This window comes from Drosophila serrata, unplaced genomic scaffold (assembly GCF_035046125.1).
Source record: "Drosophila serrata isolate PLE 108 unplaced genomic scaffold, ASM3504612v1 contig_376, whole genome shotgun sequence".
NCBI classification, from domain to species: domain Eukaryota; kingdom Metazoa; phylum Arthropoda; class Insecta; order Diptera; family Drosophilidae; genus Drosophila; species Drosophila serrata.
Genome location: NW_028257274.1, coordinates 2,275,519 through 2,297,204, shown reverse-complemented (window position 1 = coordinate 2,297,204; position 21,686 = coordinate 2,275,519). Strand labels below are relative to the sequence as shown.

The 21,686-nt window shown below is 40.0% G+C and overlaps 1 protein-coding gene and 2 long non-coding RNA genes across 4 annotated transcripts; 1 reads left to right on the top strand and 2 right to left on the bottom strand.

Annotated features, from left to right (window-relative positions):
• Positions 1-610: 610 nt before the first annotated feature.
• Positions 611-14,692, bottom strand: cwo (transcription factor cwo). Of its 2 annotated transcripts, XM_020962302.2 has the most exons (4): positions 13,421-14,692; positions 4,605-4,728; positions 3,736-4,057; positions 611-3,670 (listed from the first exon to the last, which is right to left on the bottom strand). In XM_020962302.2, the coding sequence occupies exons 1-4, from the start codon at positions 13,477-13,479 to the stop codon at positions 2,112-2,114; spliced, it is 2,064 nt and encodes a 687-aa protein (XP_020817961.2). In that variant the 5' UTR covers positions 13,480-14,692; the 3' UTR covers positions 611-2,111. The 2 variants fall into 2 exon arrangements, with proteins under 2 accessions (XP_020817961.2, XP_086695848.1); XM_086839722.1 differs by lacking the exon at positions 4,605-4,728 and having other exon boundaries at positions 13,421-14,678.
• Positions 14,693-16,471: 1,779 nt separating this feature from the next.
• LOC147642654 (uncharacterized) lies at positions 16,472-19,790 on the top strand. The gene is made up of 2 exons (XR_015273190.1): positions 16,472-17,597; positions 17,705-19,790. It is a non-coding gene; the product is annotated as an uncharacterized LOC147642654 (long non-coding RNA).
• Positions 16,948-17,896, bottom strand: LOC147642655 (uncharacterized). Its single transcript, XR_015273189.1, has 2 exons — positions 17,638-17,896; positions 16,948-17,578 (listed from the first exon to the last, which is right to left on the bottom strand). It is a non-coding gene; the product is annotated as an uncharacterized LOC147642655 (long non-coding RNA).
• Positions 19,791-21,686: the final 1,896 nt, after the last annotated feature.

Genomic DNA, 21,686 nt, shown 5'->3' with positions numbered 1-21,686 from the left:
CATACATCACAGTTTAAGACTGAAAGCCATTTACAAGAACTAACTAACAGAGCCTTAACCCAATTTTAATATTAAAGTAAGCTCATCTTACGAATTTTAAGATTAAAGATCAAAGATTCGGTCATTACCATTTTTCGACTATTCAAAGTTTTTTAAAATCTCATAACTAAGCCAAAAAACCATTAATTTTCATTCGGAAAACGGTTTTATTTTAGTTTTTATTAGGTTATAAATCTGCATACTCAGTTTAAAATAAAAAAAAATAAATTTTTGACAATTTTAACGATGGTTAATTTCAAAAATGTATTTTTTAACCGGACATGCTTTGGTCGATTCAGCTGTTGATGCTGATCAAGAATATATGATTTATAGGGTCGAAAATGACTCCTTCACATCATTACAAGCTTTTGACTAAAATGATGATACCCTCCCTACAAAGGTATAATAAAATTAATCATCATTAATTAACATCTTAAGGTGTTTAAAGAGATTACGACGAGCAAGGTCCTAAACTCAACATTTTGATACCCATTTTACTTTCCAATTTGTTTCCCCAAGTGCATTTATGCATTCAAAATACAACTCCAAAGAAAACCATATAGAAGCAGTGTTTAATTTTCTGACATTTTTTATTACATCTGTATACATTTATAAAATATATTAAACAGTAACATAGTTGTATATTAACAGTACCGTACACAGTAAAAGTAATCGTACACATTAATAAGAGTCATAAAACATTCATAATCTATATCTTTGTGCTATATCAACTTTCAGTTTCAGCCGCACACGAAGCTTAGCTTGCCAAACAGGATTTTATGGAAACAGGTGACGACATATAGAAAGATCTTGGAAATTGCATTTAATTGTTGAATAACAAGAACACAAAGAAACAATCAACTTAGGTGTTAGACAGTAGCAATAATAATAATAATAATAATAATAATAGTAATAGTAATTACAATAATAATAATAGTTGCTATATCCGCATTTCGAGAATGAAACGTGGTACACATTTTCTTGAATAGAAAAGTTTTTGGATTTTTTTTAATTTGTTTTTTTTTTTGTAATGGATTTTGTTTTTTTTTCACATGTTAACCAACCAACTTAAAATAATTTGTCACTAAAATACAAACTTAAACGAACGACAATTTGCTTGCAAATAGTATTTACACATAGAATTTAAAATAATTAGTTTTTTGATTTGTTTTTCCTCCCATTTTGTTTGTTTGTTTTTTGTTTTACGTCTTCGTACATGTTCTCTGACTAGTGGTTTACTATATATATATATATATATGTATGTATTTATCAATATATCTTCTTGTATATATATATTTGTTACTATATATGCCTGACGGGGAAGTCAGTTCGCATTATTAGACTACCTGATTTGAAACCACAACACTTATTTAAATTGCAAAAACGTTAAACCTCTAAAAAATACATTTAATTCACATTTAGTTTTGTTTTAAAATCCATTAGATTTCTGTTTACGTGGGACTGACTCTTGGCATCATATACATACATGTTTTCTACACATATACATATATGTTTGGTTTTGTTATATAATAGACATTTATGCTTTGTTCAAAAATAGTTAACTAGCAAAACTAATTGTTTGCTTCTCCTTCATCAAGTTCTTGAATTGGTTTATCAAACCAAATAAGAATAATAAAGCCGGGCGCTTCTGAAATCTCCAGAGACTTGAAGTCTACTCTTGTCAGTTTTCTAAAAGTATGCTATGCTCAATGTCGTTAATGTTTTTCTACTTTGTAACCTGTTTTGGGTTCTATAAATATTTGTAAATGTTTGTTTTACACTTTTTAAGTATTTCTTGGCTTGGAACAAGTTTTTAACTTTAGGTTATCCCACACTCTGTCTATTTTCTTGGGTTTTCCCAATCCCTAGAGCTCTCAGAAGCACCCTCAATGGATTTACTTTCTCCGCTGCCCTCTTCACTTTCTTTTTTATACTTGGCCGCAGATGCCACTTAATTTGTTTTTTGTTTTGTTTTGAGATTAATCATTTGATGATTATTCACAGAAGTACTGAGGTAGAGTTGTTCCATCTGCTGAACCCGTCGCCTGCTCTGACTTGCTCTCTCTCTAATCCTACCAACTCTGGTTCATGGCCTGTTCCATCTTGGCCTTGGCCACCGCTGCCGCCGCTACTGCTGCCGCCTGGGCAGCCGCTGAGTTAGTGGAAAGGGAAATCCCCGCTCCGGCGGGTTGTTGCTGCTTCCCGGCGGCCACAGCAGCAGCAGCAGCAGCGGCGGCCAACAGAGATGCGGACGGGGTGCTGGGCATAAAGTTCACATTGATGTTGATGGGATGCACCACCGGCATGCTGGTAAAGCTCTTCTCCAGCAGATCCATGCCGTTCAGGTACGGCACCAACGCATTGTAGTCCACATTGAGGGGCACATAGTAGTTGCCCTGACCGTGCAGTGCGAATATGGGCACTGTGAAGGAGTGCCTCGGTGGCAGCGGAGCGGTGGTGCTGCTGGGAGTGCTTAGCTGGGCTCCGGCAGCTGCCACTGCACTCAGCTTGGCCAGGAGTGGACTGGAGTTGGAGTTCCCATTATGCAGCTCGGACTTGATGTCCTTGATGTCGCTGAAGTTGAACGAGGGCGAGGGCTTGTCCAGACGAGCGGGATTCGCATTAGTGCCACTTGCCTCGGTGTGCACCTCCAGCGGTATCTCACCATTGGCCGCCGCCTCGGCCAGCTTACGCTTCTTGGCCATAATGGGTGCTATCTCCGGCTCCGTGCCATCCTTCGAGTGCTCCGAGTGAGCCTGCATATGCGAGTGATCGCTCTGCAGGTGAGCAGCCACTGGACAGTGTTCGCTACTCGTCTCCTCGTCATGCAGTTCGTGGACGAAGCGCTCCTTGATGTGGTTCTTGTACTTGTAGTTGTTGTTGTGCTCCACCTCGTGCGATGACTCCGAGTAGTTACGCATCCGCACGGACAGCAGACTGTCCTGGGTGTGGTGGCTATGAGCCAGATGGGGATGCTGCTGCAACAGCAGATCCCTGGGCGGCGGCGAGTGCATGTTGGAGGTGTCTGTGTGAAGGATCGGTTCCCGCGACGACTCAAAGTCGTGATGGCTGCTGTCCGTGTTGTGGTGATGATGATGATGGGGGGCTGTGGAGGTGATCACGGGCGCCTGATGCGGTTGCTGATGGGCAGCCAGCGGAGTGACCTTGGGCGCCGGTGGACAGGTGGTGGAACTAGCCGCATTGCTGCTACTGTTGCTGCCACTGCTGTTGCTGTTGTTATTGCCACCGGCCACTGCACCGGCTACGCTTCCCGTGGAATTACTGGGCACATTGTCGCCCGCTAACGAAGCACCACCATTGACTGCTCCATTGGTCAGGGGAACCTTGGACTCTAGACCGCCATTCGAGCTGCCATTGGCCACAGCAACGACAGCGGCTGCTGCTGCCGCCGCCGCCTGCTGACTCCTCTGCAGCTGATTGAGATGATTGCGGAAGCTCAGATCCTTGACATCGTTGTGATCCTGGCTGTGCTCCACATCCGAGGCCGAGGCGGCGCCCAGCATGTCACGCAGGTGGCACAGCGGAGGATGGTATGCCTGGTGCGGGCTGCCACTCGAGGCACTCACATTGTCCGGCATGTGGCAGCTGCGCGTTGACTTGTAGCAATCCGCTGGAAAGGGAAAGAGACAACGATTAGCTAATTGATTCTCTACGTTTAAGTTCATAAGGACTCACTCTTGAACATCTCATCGATGTGCTCCTGCAGGCGACCCAACAGGCGATGGCAAAAGTCCTGCATGTGGACGTCGTAGAGGAACTTGGCCGCCTCCTTCATGCAGTCCATGTAGCCACTCCGATAGTCACTCTCCTTTTGCTGGCACTCACTCTGCAGGTGCTTCAGGTGACGGATGGCCATCTCGATGATCTCCGTCTTCTCGATCCGGCCACGCCCCTTGCGCTGATACTGCGGCGGGATGAGGCGGGATAGATCCGCCAGGCAGGAGTTCATCCGATCCCGTCTCCTCTTCTCGATAATGCGATGGGAGAGCGGATCTTGCTATGGATAGATAGGTGTACATAAGTTCTGGTTAGTGACATTTACGAAGGGGTGCGTTTCGATAGGTCCCTTTATAGGGGGTGGTTTTTTTTTTTGGGCTTTTTACGACCCCTAAACCTAAATGATTGTTCGTTTTTCTTTTGCTATTTCATTTCACTTTATTTTTCACTAATTTCGGTTCTCTTTTTTTCGCTTTATTATCATTCTTTCATCAATTTCGGCTAACAATAAAAAAAAGGGTCAAAAGTGTCGGCTGCGTCGATCGATGGCGGACGGGGGGGTTGGGCGGCATCATGGCTCAAGGTCATTGCTCGTGTGTGTAGTAGTGGGTGGTGGTTGGTGGGGTGAGAAGTGTGTGATAGCTAGTGGCCGTGGGCGTCATCATCCTTGCGCTGCTCTAACGCTCTTTTGATCCTTTGATCATGTCTCAGTGCTTGCTTTTTTTTTATTTCTTTTGTTCAATTGATTCGAAATTCGAAAATAAATATGATCGCGAATTGTTTTTTTTTTTTTTTTTTTTGTCGCTCTCTAAAATTGTAATATTTACCCTCGATGTTTTATTACGTCTTCCGGTGGCATATTCAGCATCGTCCTCGCTGTATGCCGTGGCGGATGTTGAAAAATTTAAACTAGATTCTGTGCAATAAGGAAAACTGGAGACAGCTGCTTCGCTATAATTCGTTTCGATATGCAAAAAGAAGTGGGAAGGATAAAGAAACACAGATAAGTCCAAATCTTGTTCAAAAATGTTTTAATATTATTATTTTCTTGTTGTTTTGTTTTGATCAGATTTTCGTTTTGGTTCAGATTTTTTTTTTCGTTTTAGTAATGCATTTATTAGGCGCATAACTTAGACTGACTTAGGAGTAGTAACTAAAGCTAATTAATCTAAGATTAATAGTTAAAAGCGTTAAAAACTAATTGGGTTTGCTTTGCTTTTATTTATTTTCTTTATTCGAAAAAGGTATGTAAAATAAATTAAGGCTGCAATGGAACAGAAAGAACAAAAAATTAAACATGTTGCTGGTTCAGTGCCTCCCAAGGAGCTCTCTCCCTCAGCTAGGTGGGATTTTTTTGGGCCGAGAGTGGTTGGTCGCTTGGCTAAAATCAAACGAGCGTTTTGTTTGGTTTGTGTTGTAGTAAAACAAGGTGCAAATTCCTTAAATTACAATTAGAGCAAATACAATACGTAGTTGTGCAGGTGCAGGAGGGACACAGTCCACAGGAAGGGTCTTCACGTCCAGGAACTTATCATCACTCACATTAACACTCGAATTATCAAGAAAAACAATCGGGTGTGGATCTGTCTTTTCCTAACTAAAATACTATCTCTTAAGTCATTACAATTATATATAAAATATATCCCACAGTCACAACAAGATCTCTGAGTAAAACCCATCAATCACACTACGTAAAAACATTTTTAGTAGTTTAAGCCATTTAATTTTCATTATTTATTTCAAGAACTTGCCCCGCCAGATGCCACACGTTTTCATACATGTGTGTACTCCATATATACATACATAATTCTATATATCGGGCCATCTAATTTTAGACTCTACACGTTTTTATTGCCATGTGCCAACAAAAATATAATAAAAAATCTGAGCGCAAAAACTCGAACAACATTTTTGTAAAGAAACAACAAAAACTATAAGAAATCCCAGAAAATTAGTTGCCAAGCGCCGCTGCAGAGGAAATATCATAGAGTAAACACACAGAATAGAGCACATCCTACACGATTCTACATTTAACAGACCCATTGAATGCCAATTTCTCGAACCAAAACAAAAGGCACACACATCATAACGATGATGGTAAGACGGCCAAGACAAACGGCTCGAAAGCGCTAGAAACCAAAATAAAATAAAGTGGCCTGCTGCTGCTCGTAATAATAAGTGTCATGGCTCTGGGCGATAAGCGGGGCGACAACAAACAAATCATATACTATATATATATGCGTTATTTATCCGTCCACATATAGTATACATATGTATATATACATTGGCGAGAGATACCAGAACGCACCAGTCCCCGGCGCCTAGAACTTGTTTATCCGATTTAAATCGACTTGGCCCCGCCCCTTCCGCCCTCTCTCTCTCTTAATCAAAAAAAAGGCGTCAGCAACTTGTTTTCATCTCAACGTTTAGCACAATTTACTGAATTCGATTTGTAAACCGTGGCCAATTATCGGTCCACCAGTTCTTCAACACGCTGGCTCACACTGCGTATGAGTAATGCAAACAAAAAAGTGATTTTCAAACTGGGCGTGGCACATCATGAATGCCATTGGGGGGAGTGCAGGTTGACGACTGCACTTGGGACAATATTTATAAATGATTTAGAGACAGATTGAGGGTGTTCTTGAAGGGTAAATTAAAGAAAAAATACGGTTTTGCAGAGTCAGAAGCTTTGTAACTTTGTGAAGGAATGATATCCGACCCTATAAAGCATATATATTCTTGATCAGCATCAATAGAGGAATCAATTTAGCTATGTCTGGTTAAAAAATTAATTTTCCAAAAAATCGTAACTTTTTCACATTTAAAATTGAGTATGCAGATTTATTAAACTACTAAAAACTAACAGAGGAGTGATTTCCGATTTAAAATTCATGCTCTTTTGGCTTAGTTATGAACAAATCAAATCAATAAATATCGATTCAAAGAATGCAAATATTCTAAACTCAGTTATGATGCAATTGCAAATTTCAAGATTACATAAAGTTCAATTTCCCAAAGTTAGTTTCCTTTCTAGTTTTCTGATTGATTTAAATTTAATTTAACTAGTTTTCTTGCTCAAATAATTGCTTTTACTAGTAAAACTGGTTTTAAATATTTAAATAATAATGGCTTGTAACTGAACTAGATATATTGATTTATTACAATTACTATAACCAATCATTACTAGTCATTAAAACATAAAAAAAATGGATCAGTATTCCCAGAATATATTTAAAAAATCGAAAAGGGTTTGTGCCCAATGATTAATTTATCTATAAATTCAATTTACATGACTCTCCCATTGTTCTTTGTCATACAATTCTATCGAATTGATCAGATTGTTATTTGCGAAGGCTTGTTTTTAATTTTGGGGGCTGCGCCATCGGGAAATCGCGTTCAAACAATCCCGTGAACAGGGCGTGTACTCATTGGCGCACTTTACATCATTGGCCAAAAGAGCAGAGTCTGAGAACAAACGTCAGTCAGCGAGTATCACTCGCTTGATTCATGAGAATATGTGGACTAAGAACACCCCCAAAGATGCCCCGAAATTCCCAAAGTTGGCAAGATGCCGCCACCCCCCACACACAAAAAAAGATGGCGATGGCGATGTCGATGGCGCTGGCGCTGGCCCAGTGAAATGGCTTGCGTTTTGTTTACGTTCTCAGCCGTTTTTGTCATCGCACTATTAAGTAATTGGCACAGAAAGACAAAGTACGCCAAAATACGAGGGCGAGATCCACAGGTAGTCCGCGACCCTGCCACCGATGACGACAGTTCCGATCGATCAGTCGTCGTGGTTTGCCAAAGGCATGGACAGCATTCCCCCATCCGGATCCCACTTAGAATGAGAGCTTTTGGGCACGTTTGTCTACGCATGAGTCGGTGATAATTGGCCCGTAGTAATACATAATATAGTTTGCACACGCTCACTTCGATATCTCTCAACTTGGTTCATTGATATTCGAATCTAACCATTTCCTGCCCTTATCGCGGGTAGTTAAACCCTCTAATGATAAGATTACAGAGCAACACGTGACGACGGCCTTTCTATTATGTTATTTAGCAATATTTTTGCTGTTTTTCTGCCATTATTTGTTGGTCATTTCAAGTGCCATAAACAGTACAGCAAACTGATATAAGCCAAATACAACTAGTACTTGGCAGTTCATGTCGGGAAATTCCCAAGAATTACACACCAAAACAAGCTATTAAGATTAGTAAATAATCCCCCGCTTCCTCTGAGATGTATGTACTATAATGACAATGCTCTTGGGACAGTCATATCTTGATGACCGAAAAATTCAAAGTTAATCAAGAGCCAAAGTGTCATTCACTGTTGACTCACTTCAGATGTGATTCATATATAGTATCTGCTAAGATCATAACAATGGCCATATAAGGCAGGGAAAATTATTAAAAATTAAACTATTTAATACTTTAAAATATATAGGAAATGTAAAGCAATCTCGCCTGTTTTAGTTCTACTAATGTGTACATTTTATTAGCCCTCAAATATTAACTTTGATCCCCATATCTTACTTTATATATATCCAAGTTCTTGTGCTAATAAGAACCATTTCTCGCTGTGTAATTATTTATACAACCCAGATGGTTAACGGTGGACATTCAATGCCAACAGTTTCCGCCGCCGATCTGTGTCACAAAAAATTTCCATATCGACATTGGGCAATGGAAATGCGCTCCGTCTATGTCTCAGATTTTGAATTGTGAAATCTTCGAGGGCAGCATCAACAGCGGAAAACAACCGAGACAAGTGATGACGCCAAAGACGGGGGGGAAAACAACACAACATAAATCAAAATAAATAGAATAGAAGAATCTCTGTGCTCAATGTGTGTCTAATTAACAAAGTGGGCGGGTCTGGGACTGGGGACTGGACTAGTCCGGTTCTCGCCTGATCGTCGACCTTGAATGCTGCGCTTGGCTGATAAGATTTATCACGAATATATAGCCCAAGCTAGATTAGCGCCAATTACGCTCGAAAAGTTGCATCTGCGGTCAGGTGAGCGATGCGCCCATCACGTGAGATGCCGTCGACTGGAACTGGAACTAAAACTGAAACTGGAAATTGCCAAACAACTCATAAATACTCAGATAAATACAGACGAAAAAGAAAAACTACGTTTCGTCGGGCACGTGATATAATTGTTATTGGCCAAAGTGCAAAGACCAGAAAAATGTGAGCGCCGAAAAATTGCAGCAGCAGCGCAATTCGAATCGCAGCAATTTCAGACTTTTACCAACACAAACGTGTGCACGTGCCGGATGGTTTGCTCGGCAACAGGGTTTTGGATAGGTTGGATTCGCTGCGGGGGAATGATTGGTGGAATCGGGGAACTGAAAATGGAAACGAAATTGATGAAATTGCGGTGGCGAGGGCAATAGTCCGTACCCCTACAAATGGCTCTCTGGCGTGCTGTCTAAGCGAAAAGCAACTCGGTATGAGTATAAACAGATACATGTGTGTATATGCCATGCAAAAGATACAGATACAAAAGGCAACAGACACAGATACAACTACCGAGGCCAATTGTAGGAGGTTTCTACGCACACTGTTGTCGGAGCCATCGAATTTTCAAGATTCACTGGAAATGTGCAAATGGAAATCTCGTAGCTTCGGATGATGAGATAAAGCTGTCTTTGTTTTCAAGGAAAGTGAATCACAAATGGCGGAGTACAACAGCTCAGTTTGAGAGAATCTGACTTATGAAATTCGCCCACGAAGACTTAAAGTGATATAAGTCACCATTGAATGAGAATTTATGCACAACACTTGGTAAAAAGTTTATTAATTGGTATTAAAACTTTTTATTTTTAGACCCATTTTCACATGAGAACTATCAATCAATGACAAATCATTTGGGAATAGAGAAAGGTATACAAATGAGACAAGCAATTACCTTTACCCCAACTATTCTATGCAAATCATTCACAAAAACCATTCACTATTATAAGTAAGAGCTCCATAAGGAACTATTTACTTTTATTACCCCGTTTAACATATGCAAATGTTTACTAAAAATGGTTTTCCCACCCACATACGCTCCAAATTCCAACGTTAATCGTACAGCCCAGATATGCAGCCCCCGGACCAGACCCATCCGCATTCCCCAGATGAGATGAATGAACCGCTCCGCACTCTCGCCATAACTGGGTCAAAAGACACTCAAATCCATCTATTTAAATCGTTTAGCGGCAATCAAATGCAGTGGTCATGAGTCACCACCATTGCCACCATCAACGGACCCCGCCAAAAAAGCATCGAGCGGAGTGCATTAATCACATCAGTCACGAAAATCCACCACATACCCGTACATATATGTATATGTATATATACTATGTGAATTTCACAATATCTGCAGCACGTTTCAGAGAGGTTACAATGGGGGTTTGGGGGTTTTCCGAGGGGGGTCAGCTTTGGCATGGAACGTGAACGTTGCAGGGTCTACGTGCCCGCCTCTCAAATGCCAATGGACGTCGAACCGAACGGACGATGACGAAGACGATAAGAAGACCGGCGACGAAACGGAGCGAAACGGATCGATGCGGATCGGATCGAGATCGAAATCGAGATCGGTTCGGGGTTCGTCCGGGACACAGGCGGGATATATACAGATGTATCTGTCCATATAATTTATAACACTCTCCGTTCTGAGGCTATTTATAGCCTGCAGCATGCGTTTGTTGTTTGTTTTGTTGATAAACACGATATACGATATATGTATATGTATATATATTGGATCGAAAAAGTGAAGGAATTATAAACAACTGTGTTTATATGGGAATTTTGACAATTAATTAGTAAATATTGTTGTTGTTTTTAGAATTTATTTATAGGGTATTCACCTTTGTTGAGTACATTGAAATGAATGCAAATAATTGCACTCTGAATTCTTGTTCGTCTTAAAATTGTAACTCATAGAAATCACATACTTAATCACTTTACAAAATTCACATTTATTACCGCATTTCCATTGGAGTTTTCTTGTTAACTTTTGCATATCCTTGTTGATTATTTTGACGTGTTGTCTTGCTGAACATCTGTGAGTTGATAAGCCTACAGGGAATCCAATCTGGATTTCTGTAACACAGACGTAGCCAGCAAACAAACACACTTTCTCAGAGTTCTCAGGCCGGTGCAGTTTTTGTTGAGTTTCCATTGGATTTTTCCACCGTAAATAACACTAATCACTGGGTCAGGGTCTTTAGATCGTCCGTAGGCGTCGTTGACAAGATCCCGAAATCGAAAACAACGAGAGACAGCTGAGTATTAAATGGGGTTGGGGAGTGTATTATTATTATTTTTATAATTTTTTTGTTTTCCATTTAGGGGGGGCTTAGCAACTGTCTCGTCGTGCAACAAACCCGAGATCTCACTGACGCTTGACAACTCTGGACACTTGATGGATACACATGGGGGCTATAGATATAGATACAGATAGAGATAGAGATAGAGATAGAGATACACTATACTTTCCGAGGGCGATTGTGCGTCACGCCCGCTTTGCTTTTTATCGCGTGTTTGCCTATCTCCATAGATATTTGTGTGTTTTCTCTCCGTTATTTTTCGTTGTTTTTTACTGCCTGACTTTGGTGTTGATTAAGATGGCAGCGCGTAATGCAAATTATAAACACTTCAGCGGCGACAAAGACGCGTGTTTACCCCAAGTGCCATTTGATAAGGCATCCAACCGCAGGGGCAAACTGAATTTATAATGTTTATTCTATTTTTTGTCGTTTGATCACGCGTGGAAAAGATTATATTTGTACCGAACCGATCGTTTAAAAACGTATTTAACCTGTTTCGCTCATTAGTTTCAAGTTTTCAAGCTAAATATAGCGACTAGACGGCACACGTGACGTATACGTAATCATAATCATTCATACGCCATGGGTAACTTTCCCCCCACGGAGAAAAAAAACCAATCACAGCTGAAACCCAAAAAACAACTGGAAAAACCCCAAACCGTATCGAAAACCCTAACGAAAACATAAACTAAGGCCAATCAAATGGGGCTGCATATTTGATGAGCGGTTCATTCGATTAGCCCTTGTGTATTTATAGAGGAAAACGCTCCCAGGAGCCATAGTGGTGGTCACTGAATACCAAAATAGCCAAATACAATGCTCAATCAAAAAAACACAGCAGCTAGAACAGCAGAAACATGAGGGAACACACAAAACTTGTTGACCTTCAAAAGGACACCGACTGGCACCCACAACACACCACCCCGTCCCACGCCCTCGAAAGCCCGAACAAAGACACGTGAAACGCACACCCATCCCACCCCCAATCCGATGGAGTTGGGAAAGGGCCTGCCACGCTGTTGTTAACTGATATTTATAGCCACGTTTTGGCCGTTGACATTTACCAGACAGGAACAAAAGTCCGTAAGGACTCCGCTTTAATTAGTTATCCCAACTCCGGCCACATCTACTCGGTCAAGTTTAAGCCCAAATTCAAGTTTAATGAAATAAATACGTTAAAAATTAAATAGTACTCGGCTTAAATTTATTTATTTATAGCTGCCCCTGGCCACATCAATGCCTTAATTTATTTATCGCAACTCTGGCCACACCAACGCAGCTTTTTTGTGGTTCCACTCGGGCCCGTTTAAACGAAATTCAAGTTCAAAAAATTAAATTCGTTGGGCAGGTGGAAGGGGAAACCTCGCAGGGAAAATCAACGGAACATCACGTTTGGCAAGTCGTGCGTTGGTTTTTTGTATTTTTTTGCTTGCTTTATTTTTTTTGTTTTGGCAAACACAGAAAAATAAAGATGAAATAAAGCAAAACTAAAGCAAAAATCTCTACTAAGAATAGCCCGGCGACAGAGTCTGCCCACGTTTTCTTCGCCCGATTTTCGCGTTTGTTTTGCAAATTCAAAATTGCTTTCTAGCTCGTTGGCTAAAAATACGTGGCCCACACAAAAACACACACACAAACACACTTTAATATCCAAAAGAGTTCCCCAGTGATCCACACCCGATCCTGTCAAGCTCACACGCATAAAAAATAATAATAATGATGATATAGAAGAGGCGAAGACTTAGGCTAAAACCACTAAATGCGAGTCTAAGATCTACACTAAACCATTAATTAATGCACAGAGAAAAAGCATCACAAAATGGTTTACAATAAATAGGTAGAATTACATTTACTAGAAAATAATGAAGACATCCTTTGGATCTAACCAGCGAGACCTTAAAAAATGTATTGGGAATTCAATACAAAAACCAATAATTAAGAGTTACTTTACAAAAATTAGTATATAAAGTTAAATACAACATATTTAGACACAAATTAAGCTTATTTTGTTAATCTCTGATGGATATTTGATATCAATTTATTTTAAAGAATACTTCAGTCATACTTTTGACTGCAGTAAACAATTTTCTTTGCTTTATTTAACCCTTTTAAATGGTAAAATTGCTATTACCCTTTGTGATATTTTTTCTCTGTGTGCTTAAGCTAAACGCGCGCAGGTGAAAGTGAGTTTTTGGGTTTTTTTTTTGTTTGCTTCGATTTTGATTTCGGATTTTTGTCTTTTTGCATTGTTTCGATTTTATTGATCATTCGACTTGCAGTCCAGCGGATCTGTGGCTGTCATACCTACCTCTCATACTTAACCGGATGTGCGGCGTGTCCGTTCGCCTCGCTCCAGTAGGGCTCCATGGTGGGGCTGCCGCTGCCGCTGCCGCTACCGCTGCTCCTCCGCGATCCACTCCCCGATCCTCGCCGGACTCCGATGTCGCTTATGAATCCGCTCCTGGGCAGTATGACCGTTGGCTGCTCCTGCTGCTGCTGCGTCGCCGTCGTTTGCTGCAGTTGCGGTGGAATGGTGGAAGTGGTCTCGGCTCCTTACGTCAATGCAGAAATAATTGAGAGATAAATGCCGGGGCGAGTTATGGCCGAGCAAACAGGTTGTCGATGCGGCGAAGGCGAAGGCAACTGCTGAGACTACGGCGAATTCGATTGCGGGGCGAATTACTCTTTTCTTCTGCTGGCTGGCGGCGAGCCTAGGTACGTTTATTCTTTGTATTTCCCGGATTTGTTTCAAATTTAGAATGGCATTTCGAAGCGTGTGTTTATATTTATGTTGGAACGAGTGGAATATGCTGATAAGTGTGGATGTTTACTCTTTCCGCTTATCAGGACGTCTCGAGTGTCCGAGTGTATGTGTGTGCGCGTACGGGCAGCGTGTGGGCGATAACGATAGCGATAACGTCGCGTTATTTTCACCCGAACGAACGGTTTTATTTTGTACTCTATTTTTGGAGCAGCAATTAAAGTGCACTTGTTGGAGCAGGCTCGCACCCTGCGCGACTCCTCGTTGGCTCCCTTTTCTCTCGCGAGAGCGGCGGTGCACACAAAAACAAAGAAAACAAATAATGTCGAAAAACGTGCCCGCCTTTTGTTTTATTTTCTGCAATACTGCTCGTATTCCTGTTATTTTTCGCCTGCCTGCTTACACGTTTTTTTAAATTTAACAACACACACCGAGAGCAGAGTACACTGTTATTTGTTTTGTTAATATGCAACAACAATAACTTCCTTTCGTTTCACAGTGGAATTTTACCAGCCGCCTATATACACACTCATACAGCTGCGGATGCGAGCGGACAACGTGCGTGTGCGAGTGTGTGTGTGCGTGTTTCACTATTAAAGCACATACAGATATATATATATATTTATATATCAAATTTGTTGTTGCTCCTCCAGCTAATTTTGCTGTTTTTTTTTTTGTATTTTATATGCTCTCTCCCTCTTTTTTTGGATTTGGTTTGATTATTACTTTTTATATTTTTGCACTGTCACTGTAGCGTTTTCACCGCTTTTTTACGTCCGTTCGCGGCCCGAAGCAAAAACGAAATGAATGAATCGCTACTCGGCGAGCGGCACGAGACCCCAAAAAAAGAGCCGAGCGAGCGAAAGCTCCACATTGATGACGTGCAACAGTGCTGAGCGCTATGAGCTAGATTCTGAGTAAAATATAAACTAAAATAAGGTAAATATAAAATTAATACATTTTAATGAATGAATACATTTTATATTTCACAGTTTATATAGTGGAACATATGTAGAAAATCAGAAAAGTAATAATTTATACAGTATTGTATATTTTACAGAATTTTTCGATTTGCCTATTAAGCTCCAGTGGAAAATTGTTGCTTATATTTTACAAGGAAACTATGTATGTATGTATGTATGTATTCTATTTATTGATCCCTCAAACTGCTAGCAAAGAAAACTGTCAGCTGATCAGATTTTACATCAGTCATGTATGTACATTCATACATGCATGCCATATTTAAGGGTATAAGCTACTTGCAACTTGTATAAGCTTCTCTATTTTAGCTAAACTGGCAACACAAACATGTCTGCCGATGACGGGAGAGAGCAACATGTGTTAGTGGGCGTGTGGGGCGCCGGGGGGTGGTGGTAGATAACACGCCAGAGAGCGGCTGCGGCTGCCTCCGTCTCCACTGTGCGTGTGCCTGTGCTGTGTAGCTGTGTGGGTGTGTGTGTTATCGCATTTCGTGTGCGGCGAACGTGATTGCCACAGTGGGACCAAATTCCATATTTTACGGTAACAAAAGTCCCCACAGAGATTGGCTCATGGGGGATTTGCAAAAGACAGACTGCTCAATTTGCTAGATTGCTTGTTTACCTAATTGTTTTTAATATCTGTGGTTTTAATGACGGAATATAAAGAAAGAAATCCTATTTACACGAATTTTCAAATGCATAAAGTGGCTGCAAAATATTGTAGGTTACATAATCATTGTAAAAATTTAATAATTTCAATTGATTTCAAAGCTAAAGCTAATTTCAAAGAACGATTAGCATCTTAATTTTATGAAATATCTCTTTCAGACATTTACTGTTAATGTGTAGATTCAGAATTGATTTTACATTAAAAGTAATAGTACCAGATCTCAGGAGAGCCTCCATAAAAACAGGTCTCAACTGATTGAAGTTAGTATTTTTTAAGTCACGCCTCAGACAGTCTGCCCACTTACACGACGCGACCTTCGGCTGCACGTATGGTGACCTTTTCGATCCACCCGCACCACTGTGCCGCCGATTGCCCCGTTTCGGGGGCTTGATGACTAGACGACTCTATAACTCGGTGCTTGTACTGGTAAATTCACGGCACTTACACAACCACAACTCATTCAATACATATATGTTAGTTGGCATTGTCGTTGTTGTTGCTAGACAGGCATAAATTAGTTGCGTGTGAATTATATTAATGAGCCAACTAAATGTGCGATTCCCATAAATAAGTGCAACATACATGTTCTTCTCTTTATTTTATATTTGTTTTTTATTTATGTATGTATCTTTTGGAGGCGATCAAACCTCAAAGGTACCGTTATAATGGCTTGCCATTGTATCTGCTGTCAAAAAAAAAGAAAACAAAGAAAATATATAGTATATAATAATAAAATAAAAAAAAAGCACGACGCAGAAGCTCAAGGCGAACAATAACAACAAAGCAAAGCGGCATACAATAAAACACGTGAACGTGACAAATTCCAAAGCGAAACGGCGAAGTCAACTGGGCGGCGGCTGAGAAGCGAGAGAGCGTGCACCGAGAGAGAGAGAGCGCGTTGAGCTGATAAAGAGCGCTTGGCAACAACAATCGGACACACACATACGCACATATACATACATAGGCCGGCCGAACTACCACTCGGCCGACATTTTGTTTTTATTACAGAGCGCAACAGTCGTGGCGGCTTTAGCTTACTGTTGTTGTCGTTTAATAAACGAAATAATAATCATACGCAACGTTGCCCCTATCGCGCTGTGGCTCTCTCCGCCTCTCCCTCTGGGACTCTGTTTTTTAATCGAGACACGTCGAAAGTGGCAAACAAAAAACAAAAAGCAACAAGAAACAAATAATAACAACACAAAAATTCGTGGCGCATGACGTAATTTCTCACGCGAGCCGAGCATGTCACACACACAAATACACACTCTCGCACTCGGACACACACACCAAGACGGCGCTCAAGTTTGTTGTTGGTCACGTGTTGTTGAAATGTTTTCGCATTAACAAAACGCTGTTGTTTGTGTTCAAGTTGATTTCGGATTTTACAGTTTGCATTCCTTAACCCAAACTATAAAGAAAAATTTTTTAGAAAAATAAAAAGCGTTTTATTAATTAATATTGTTTTAAATTTTTGAATTTTCTGATATGCCATATTTATATTCATATACACTTATTATTTATTATTTATTTTAATATTTATATATATATATTACATTTAAATATAGTAATATTTTTATGTTAGAAAAAACCATATTTTTATCGCTTTTCAAAAATTCATCTAATCGACGCTTTACTGTATTCCTTTGTGTTGGGCTTTCCAGCGTGTTGATGTATTTAAATGGCTGTTTCTGGCTATTTTTAGCTGCCCCTAAAGGTCAGTCCGTAGCCCGTAATCCGAAATCCGTGCTCCGAGCTCCGTGCACCGTGATCCGCGATGACGAATGACATAAACGTGTCCAATTGGGCACTGGACTTGCATAAGTCTGTGCTTGGAACTGGGACCTGGGCCTGGGGCTTGTTTTTGTTTTGGTTTCGGCATTTCGCTGATCTGTCTCACTCTCTCACCCTCTTTCTTTTCGTTTTAATTGCAGGGCGGCGGCTTTGGCACGTGCATCAGGTATCGCATTGCATGGCGTTACGTATACGTAACGTGTACACTCTGAATATTACACATACGCCCCGGTGGAGGGCACGTGCAACAGCAACTGAAAACTGGCTCACCGTTACTCATGTGAGTCGCTCCCTTCTTATCTCAGCTGTAATACACTTACTTGCTCACATGCTCCGGACGTTTTTTACGGTCACGTGTTACTAATCGAAAGCGTTACGTGGTTTCAGTGAATTTCCACGTAAAATTGAAATGCAATGGCACTGGCTTTTCATCAACATTTGGAGCAAGCACAGAGCAAACAGAGCTCAAAGCGAGTCGAAATGGAGTGACAGGCCCCGGCACTTGTGTGGATTGTTTTCATGATTTCATGTTTTCCAGTAGCATGTGTGCCCCGCTCTTATCTGTATACAGCTCCCCGTCTGCGTTATAGTGTTATTTTATTATGGTATTATTGTATTATTTTATTATTGTTTACTACCCCCCCTCGGTTGCATGGCCGTAGAGTAATCACGAAAGCCACAGGAAAACCCCCCAGCAACCGATAGCAATTGCACTTGCCAGACCTGGTGAAACGTATTTGGAAGCCACCTTTGTTTGTTTTCCAACTGGGGAATCCAAAAACACAGTGTGTTTGGGAGCTTAGGAACAGTAAATGGAACGTAAACACGTATAAATATTGAAATACTTGTGTGTATATCATGTTTGAGCAATGAAATAGTTCCCCTTCCATCACGTTATAGATTATCAGAGGCAGAAACTAGTAGGAATTCAAAAAGTTTATATTTTATAATATCTGATACTGTGTTTAAATCTTACTTAATGAAGCATTTAACATATATTTCACGGTTTCATATCATAAATTATCTAAAACTAATCACTTGATCAACAGCCTTATTAATAAATATTACTCAATAATAGATCCATAAATGCTACAAACTTGCCTTAATATATTCGTTCACACGGGTAAACAACAAAATAACTCAGAAACTTGTTTAGTTAGGGTATATTTTATTTAAAAAACTATTCGCACTGATTTAAATTAATTTGTTAAGGTAGAAATGTATATCACTTTATAGTACGTATTCCTAACTTAATAGAAGTATTCATTTTTGTATATTTCTGTCCACTGTGACTTGAGTAACGCATCAATCGCTGATGACTTCCACAAATAGTGGTGAGGCAAAGTTTCGTTTTCTACTCTAACACTTGTTGTAATTCGCACCTTTAATTTGGGACAGGTGCGAACGACATTGATGCGATCAGCAGACCAACGAAGGGCTAATCGAAAAACGGGGTGTACTTAGCTAGCTGGGGCATGGCGAATAGCCTTTAATCGTGATCAAACTTAATTGATAGAACCGAAAATAGACCCGTTACGGAAGGCTGAGTCTTAAACCATATAAACGGCATTAACTTGACTGATATTGCCTAAGCTTATCAGCTTGCGAAATTTCAATTTCAAAGTCGAGGTGAAATCAGAAACAATAAAGTGACAACGTACGAAATGCCATATAAAAATCCTGATAAGAACCAACTACAGAGCTGGGAGTAAAAGCGAAAATAATCAGAAATTAAACCGAAACAACACAGAATCAAGTGGAACGGGTCTGAGAGCTACATATATAATATATTTTGAACACAAATTGCGATTGTTACTGCTGCTGATACTTCTGTCTATCTCGCTATTATTGTTCCTGTTGTTGTTATGTAGATTAGAAATCTCGAGAAATGTTTATAAAAAGCCCCGGGGACAGACCAACAGAACGAGAGAGACAGTGACAGGGACAGGGGCAACGACACGTGCGCCCGCAGCTGGACAAATAGAAATAAAAATATAAAAAAAATATTTTACATAGACCCCGGCATTTGTTTGTACAAGTATACAATATATCGGTGTATATATAGGTGAATATCAGCCGAGTCATGGAGCAAATGCATGTACAGTGTCAGGCATTAATTAGTGGCAGTCACACATTCAAAATTTATCAACAAAATCGAAATTATTTGCCTCGCAATTTCTATCTGTGAGATTCCAAGTAATTATTTGATTTGATTATTAACACGAATTGAGTTTATTAAAATCAGCAGAGTAGCTGAAATATTAAGTGAATGGAAATCGTTCACATTTGCCCCAAAAAGTATGCTGCATTTTGCAAGCCGAGAATGCAGTATTATAATATACCAATATCAAATAAATACTATATACATTTAAATACAACAATTTTCTATTTAGCATATTATATATAAATAAAAACTCACCGAAAAGAAGAAATTAAATTAAAATAAAAGGGTTTTACAGTTTTTAGTTCAATCTAACCTTGTTCTCGAGCTTTCTATTTTACACTTTTGATATTAAAACAACCCTTACATTGCTTACAAACACAAACTGCTTAAATGTTTTATAACATTTTTAACCTAACCCCACTATAGATTGATTTTTCAAGTTAAATCTATAGATTAATTTTTCAAGTTAAATAAATGGATTATTTTACAACTCGTATGGAGGACGGGCCTGGGAATTATCTTTAACTTACGAGCCCGCCTGCCTGCGATGAATTTCATTTGCTTTTAATTGATTTCGTGTTTGTTTACGGTTACTGGCTATGGTTACGAGTTCTATTTTCTATCCAGCACACCTCCCGCTTATGTAAAACCCACAAATTGCTACACGTTTTGCATGCGAATGCTGCTGCTGCTGCTGTTGATAAATCAAGCAAAAAAGGCAAAAGGCGGTTTTGAATTTCCTATTGGGCTCGAGATGTCAGCAACAACGACAACGGCGACAAGGTGACGCCGCCTGTAACTCTCCAAAGCCCGGACTTTGGGGCCACAGTAAGGCTTCAATAAGTGGAACCCTTTCTTGCAAGGGTTAATGGATAAGAAATTTAAGTGTGATTTAGTTTTTACGAAATAATCCGCTTTATTTGAGTCCATCTCACAAGAGGGAAAAAAGAAGTAAACTACTGAAACACTTGGTCATCCAAAAATACATCATAACTCAGCCAAAAATAGTTTAATTTCGACTCGGGAAGCTAGTTAGACTCGACTGATGATGCTGATCAAGAATATATGTAGATATATGATTTATAGGGTCAGAAAGTACTGAAATAATAATACTAAAAATCAAGGTAAAAATTGAAAATCGAAGAAATTTAAAAACTGCTCTGCGAATAGGAAATACAATAGTCTCACTGTATTTTGTTTGGCTTTGTTTCATTTCCAAGCCCGACTTGGTGCCTTTGGAGGAAGTCAAGTTAATTATATGCACACTCGCACACACCACTAGGGCGGTAGAGATATGTGCACAGTTGCTGGCTGTAATGGCATTTGCATTAATTGAATTTGCATGTGATACATGCTCCATGGAAAAGAGGGTTACGGGTCGTCGGAGGGTTACGCGGGATGTGCTGCTACATATATGTATATATGTAGATATATCATATCCGCAACTTGTCAAATCGTGTGCAAGAAATCGGAATAGGCGGCTAGTGTCTCGCCGGGCAGTCTGCTCATGACATCGTCTTTTCTGTTCTTGATGTTTTTGCATTTCTCCCCAAGTGCCCCAAGTTCGCCTCCGCATTTAGCTGATGTAACGCCAGAGGCTAAGCACGTTACGCATACGCCATGGAGGCCGGTTTAATGGTAAGACGGCAAGAACAAACGCTTTTGCCGCAAGACACAAACATGCTGCAACAGCTGCCCCTAGATGATGCACTGAAAGAAGAGGTCTACATTATTATTATATTAAAATAAGATAAGTGCAAGTGTAAGTGCAGATAAATTCAAATTAAATAAATCCTTTTATTCAGAATCTATTTTATTCCAAGCTATAGGGTTTATATTTATTTAATTAAGGAATTTGCTTGAGATTATCATTTATTATATTCTATAAATTTAAATTTACTTTGAATTTTTATACTTTGGATTTATATCCATTATTTTTTTTAGCAGTGCATGTGTTTTGTATCCATGGTTTTGCCTCTGTTGGTTACATATGCACGTGGGCGGACGAGAAATGCCATTGAAAGCTGACTTTGACGCAGTCTCTCTCGCTTCGCAATTCCAACCCGATTCCCATCCCCCGATGGATCCCAACCCTCAACCCCTTCTCAACCCCAAAACGATTCTCAAACTACGTAACAGCAACAGCGACAAACGTGCTGTGACTGCTACTGTCCCCCTTTTCTATGTCTGAATATCTCCCCGATG

Bases quoted from the DNA above. Each gene is read 5' to 3' on its own strand.
- cwo (XM_020962302.2), bottom strand. From the start codon at position 13,479: ATGGAGCCCTACTGGAGCGAGGCGAACGGACACGCCGCACATCCGGTT. The intron at 4,729-13,420 runs GTAGGTATGACA...AACGAATTATAG, and splicing joins CATCCGGTTAAGTATGAGAG to CGAAGCAGCTGTCTCCAGTT. The intron at 3,671-3,735 runs GTGAGTCCTTAT...TTCCCTTTCCAG, and splicing joins CATCGATGAGATGTTCAAGA to CGGATTGCTACAAGTCAACG.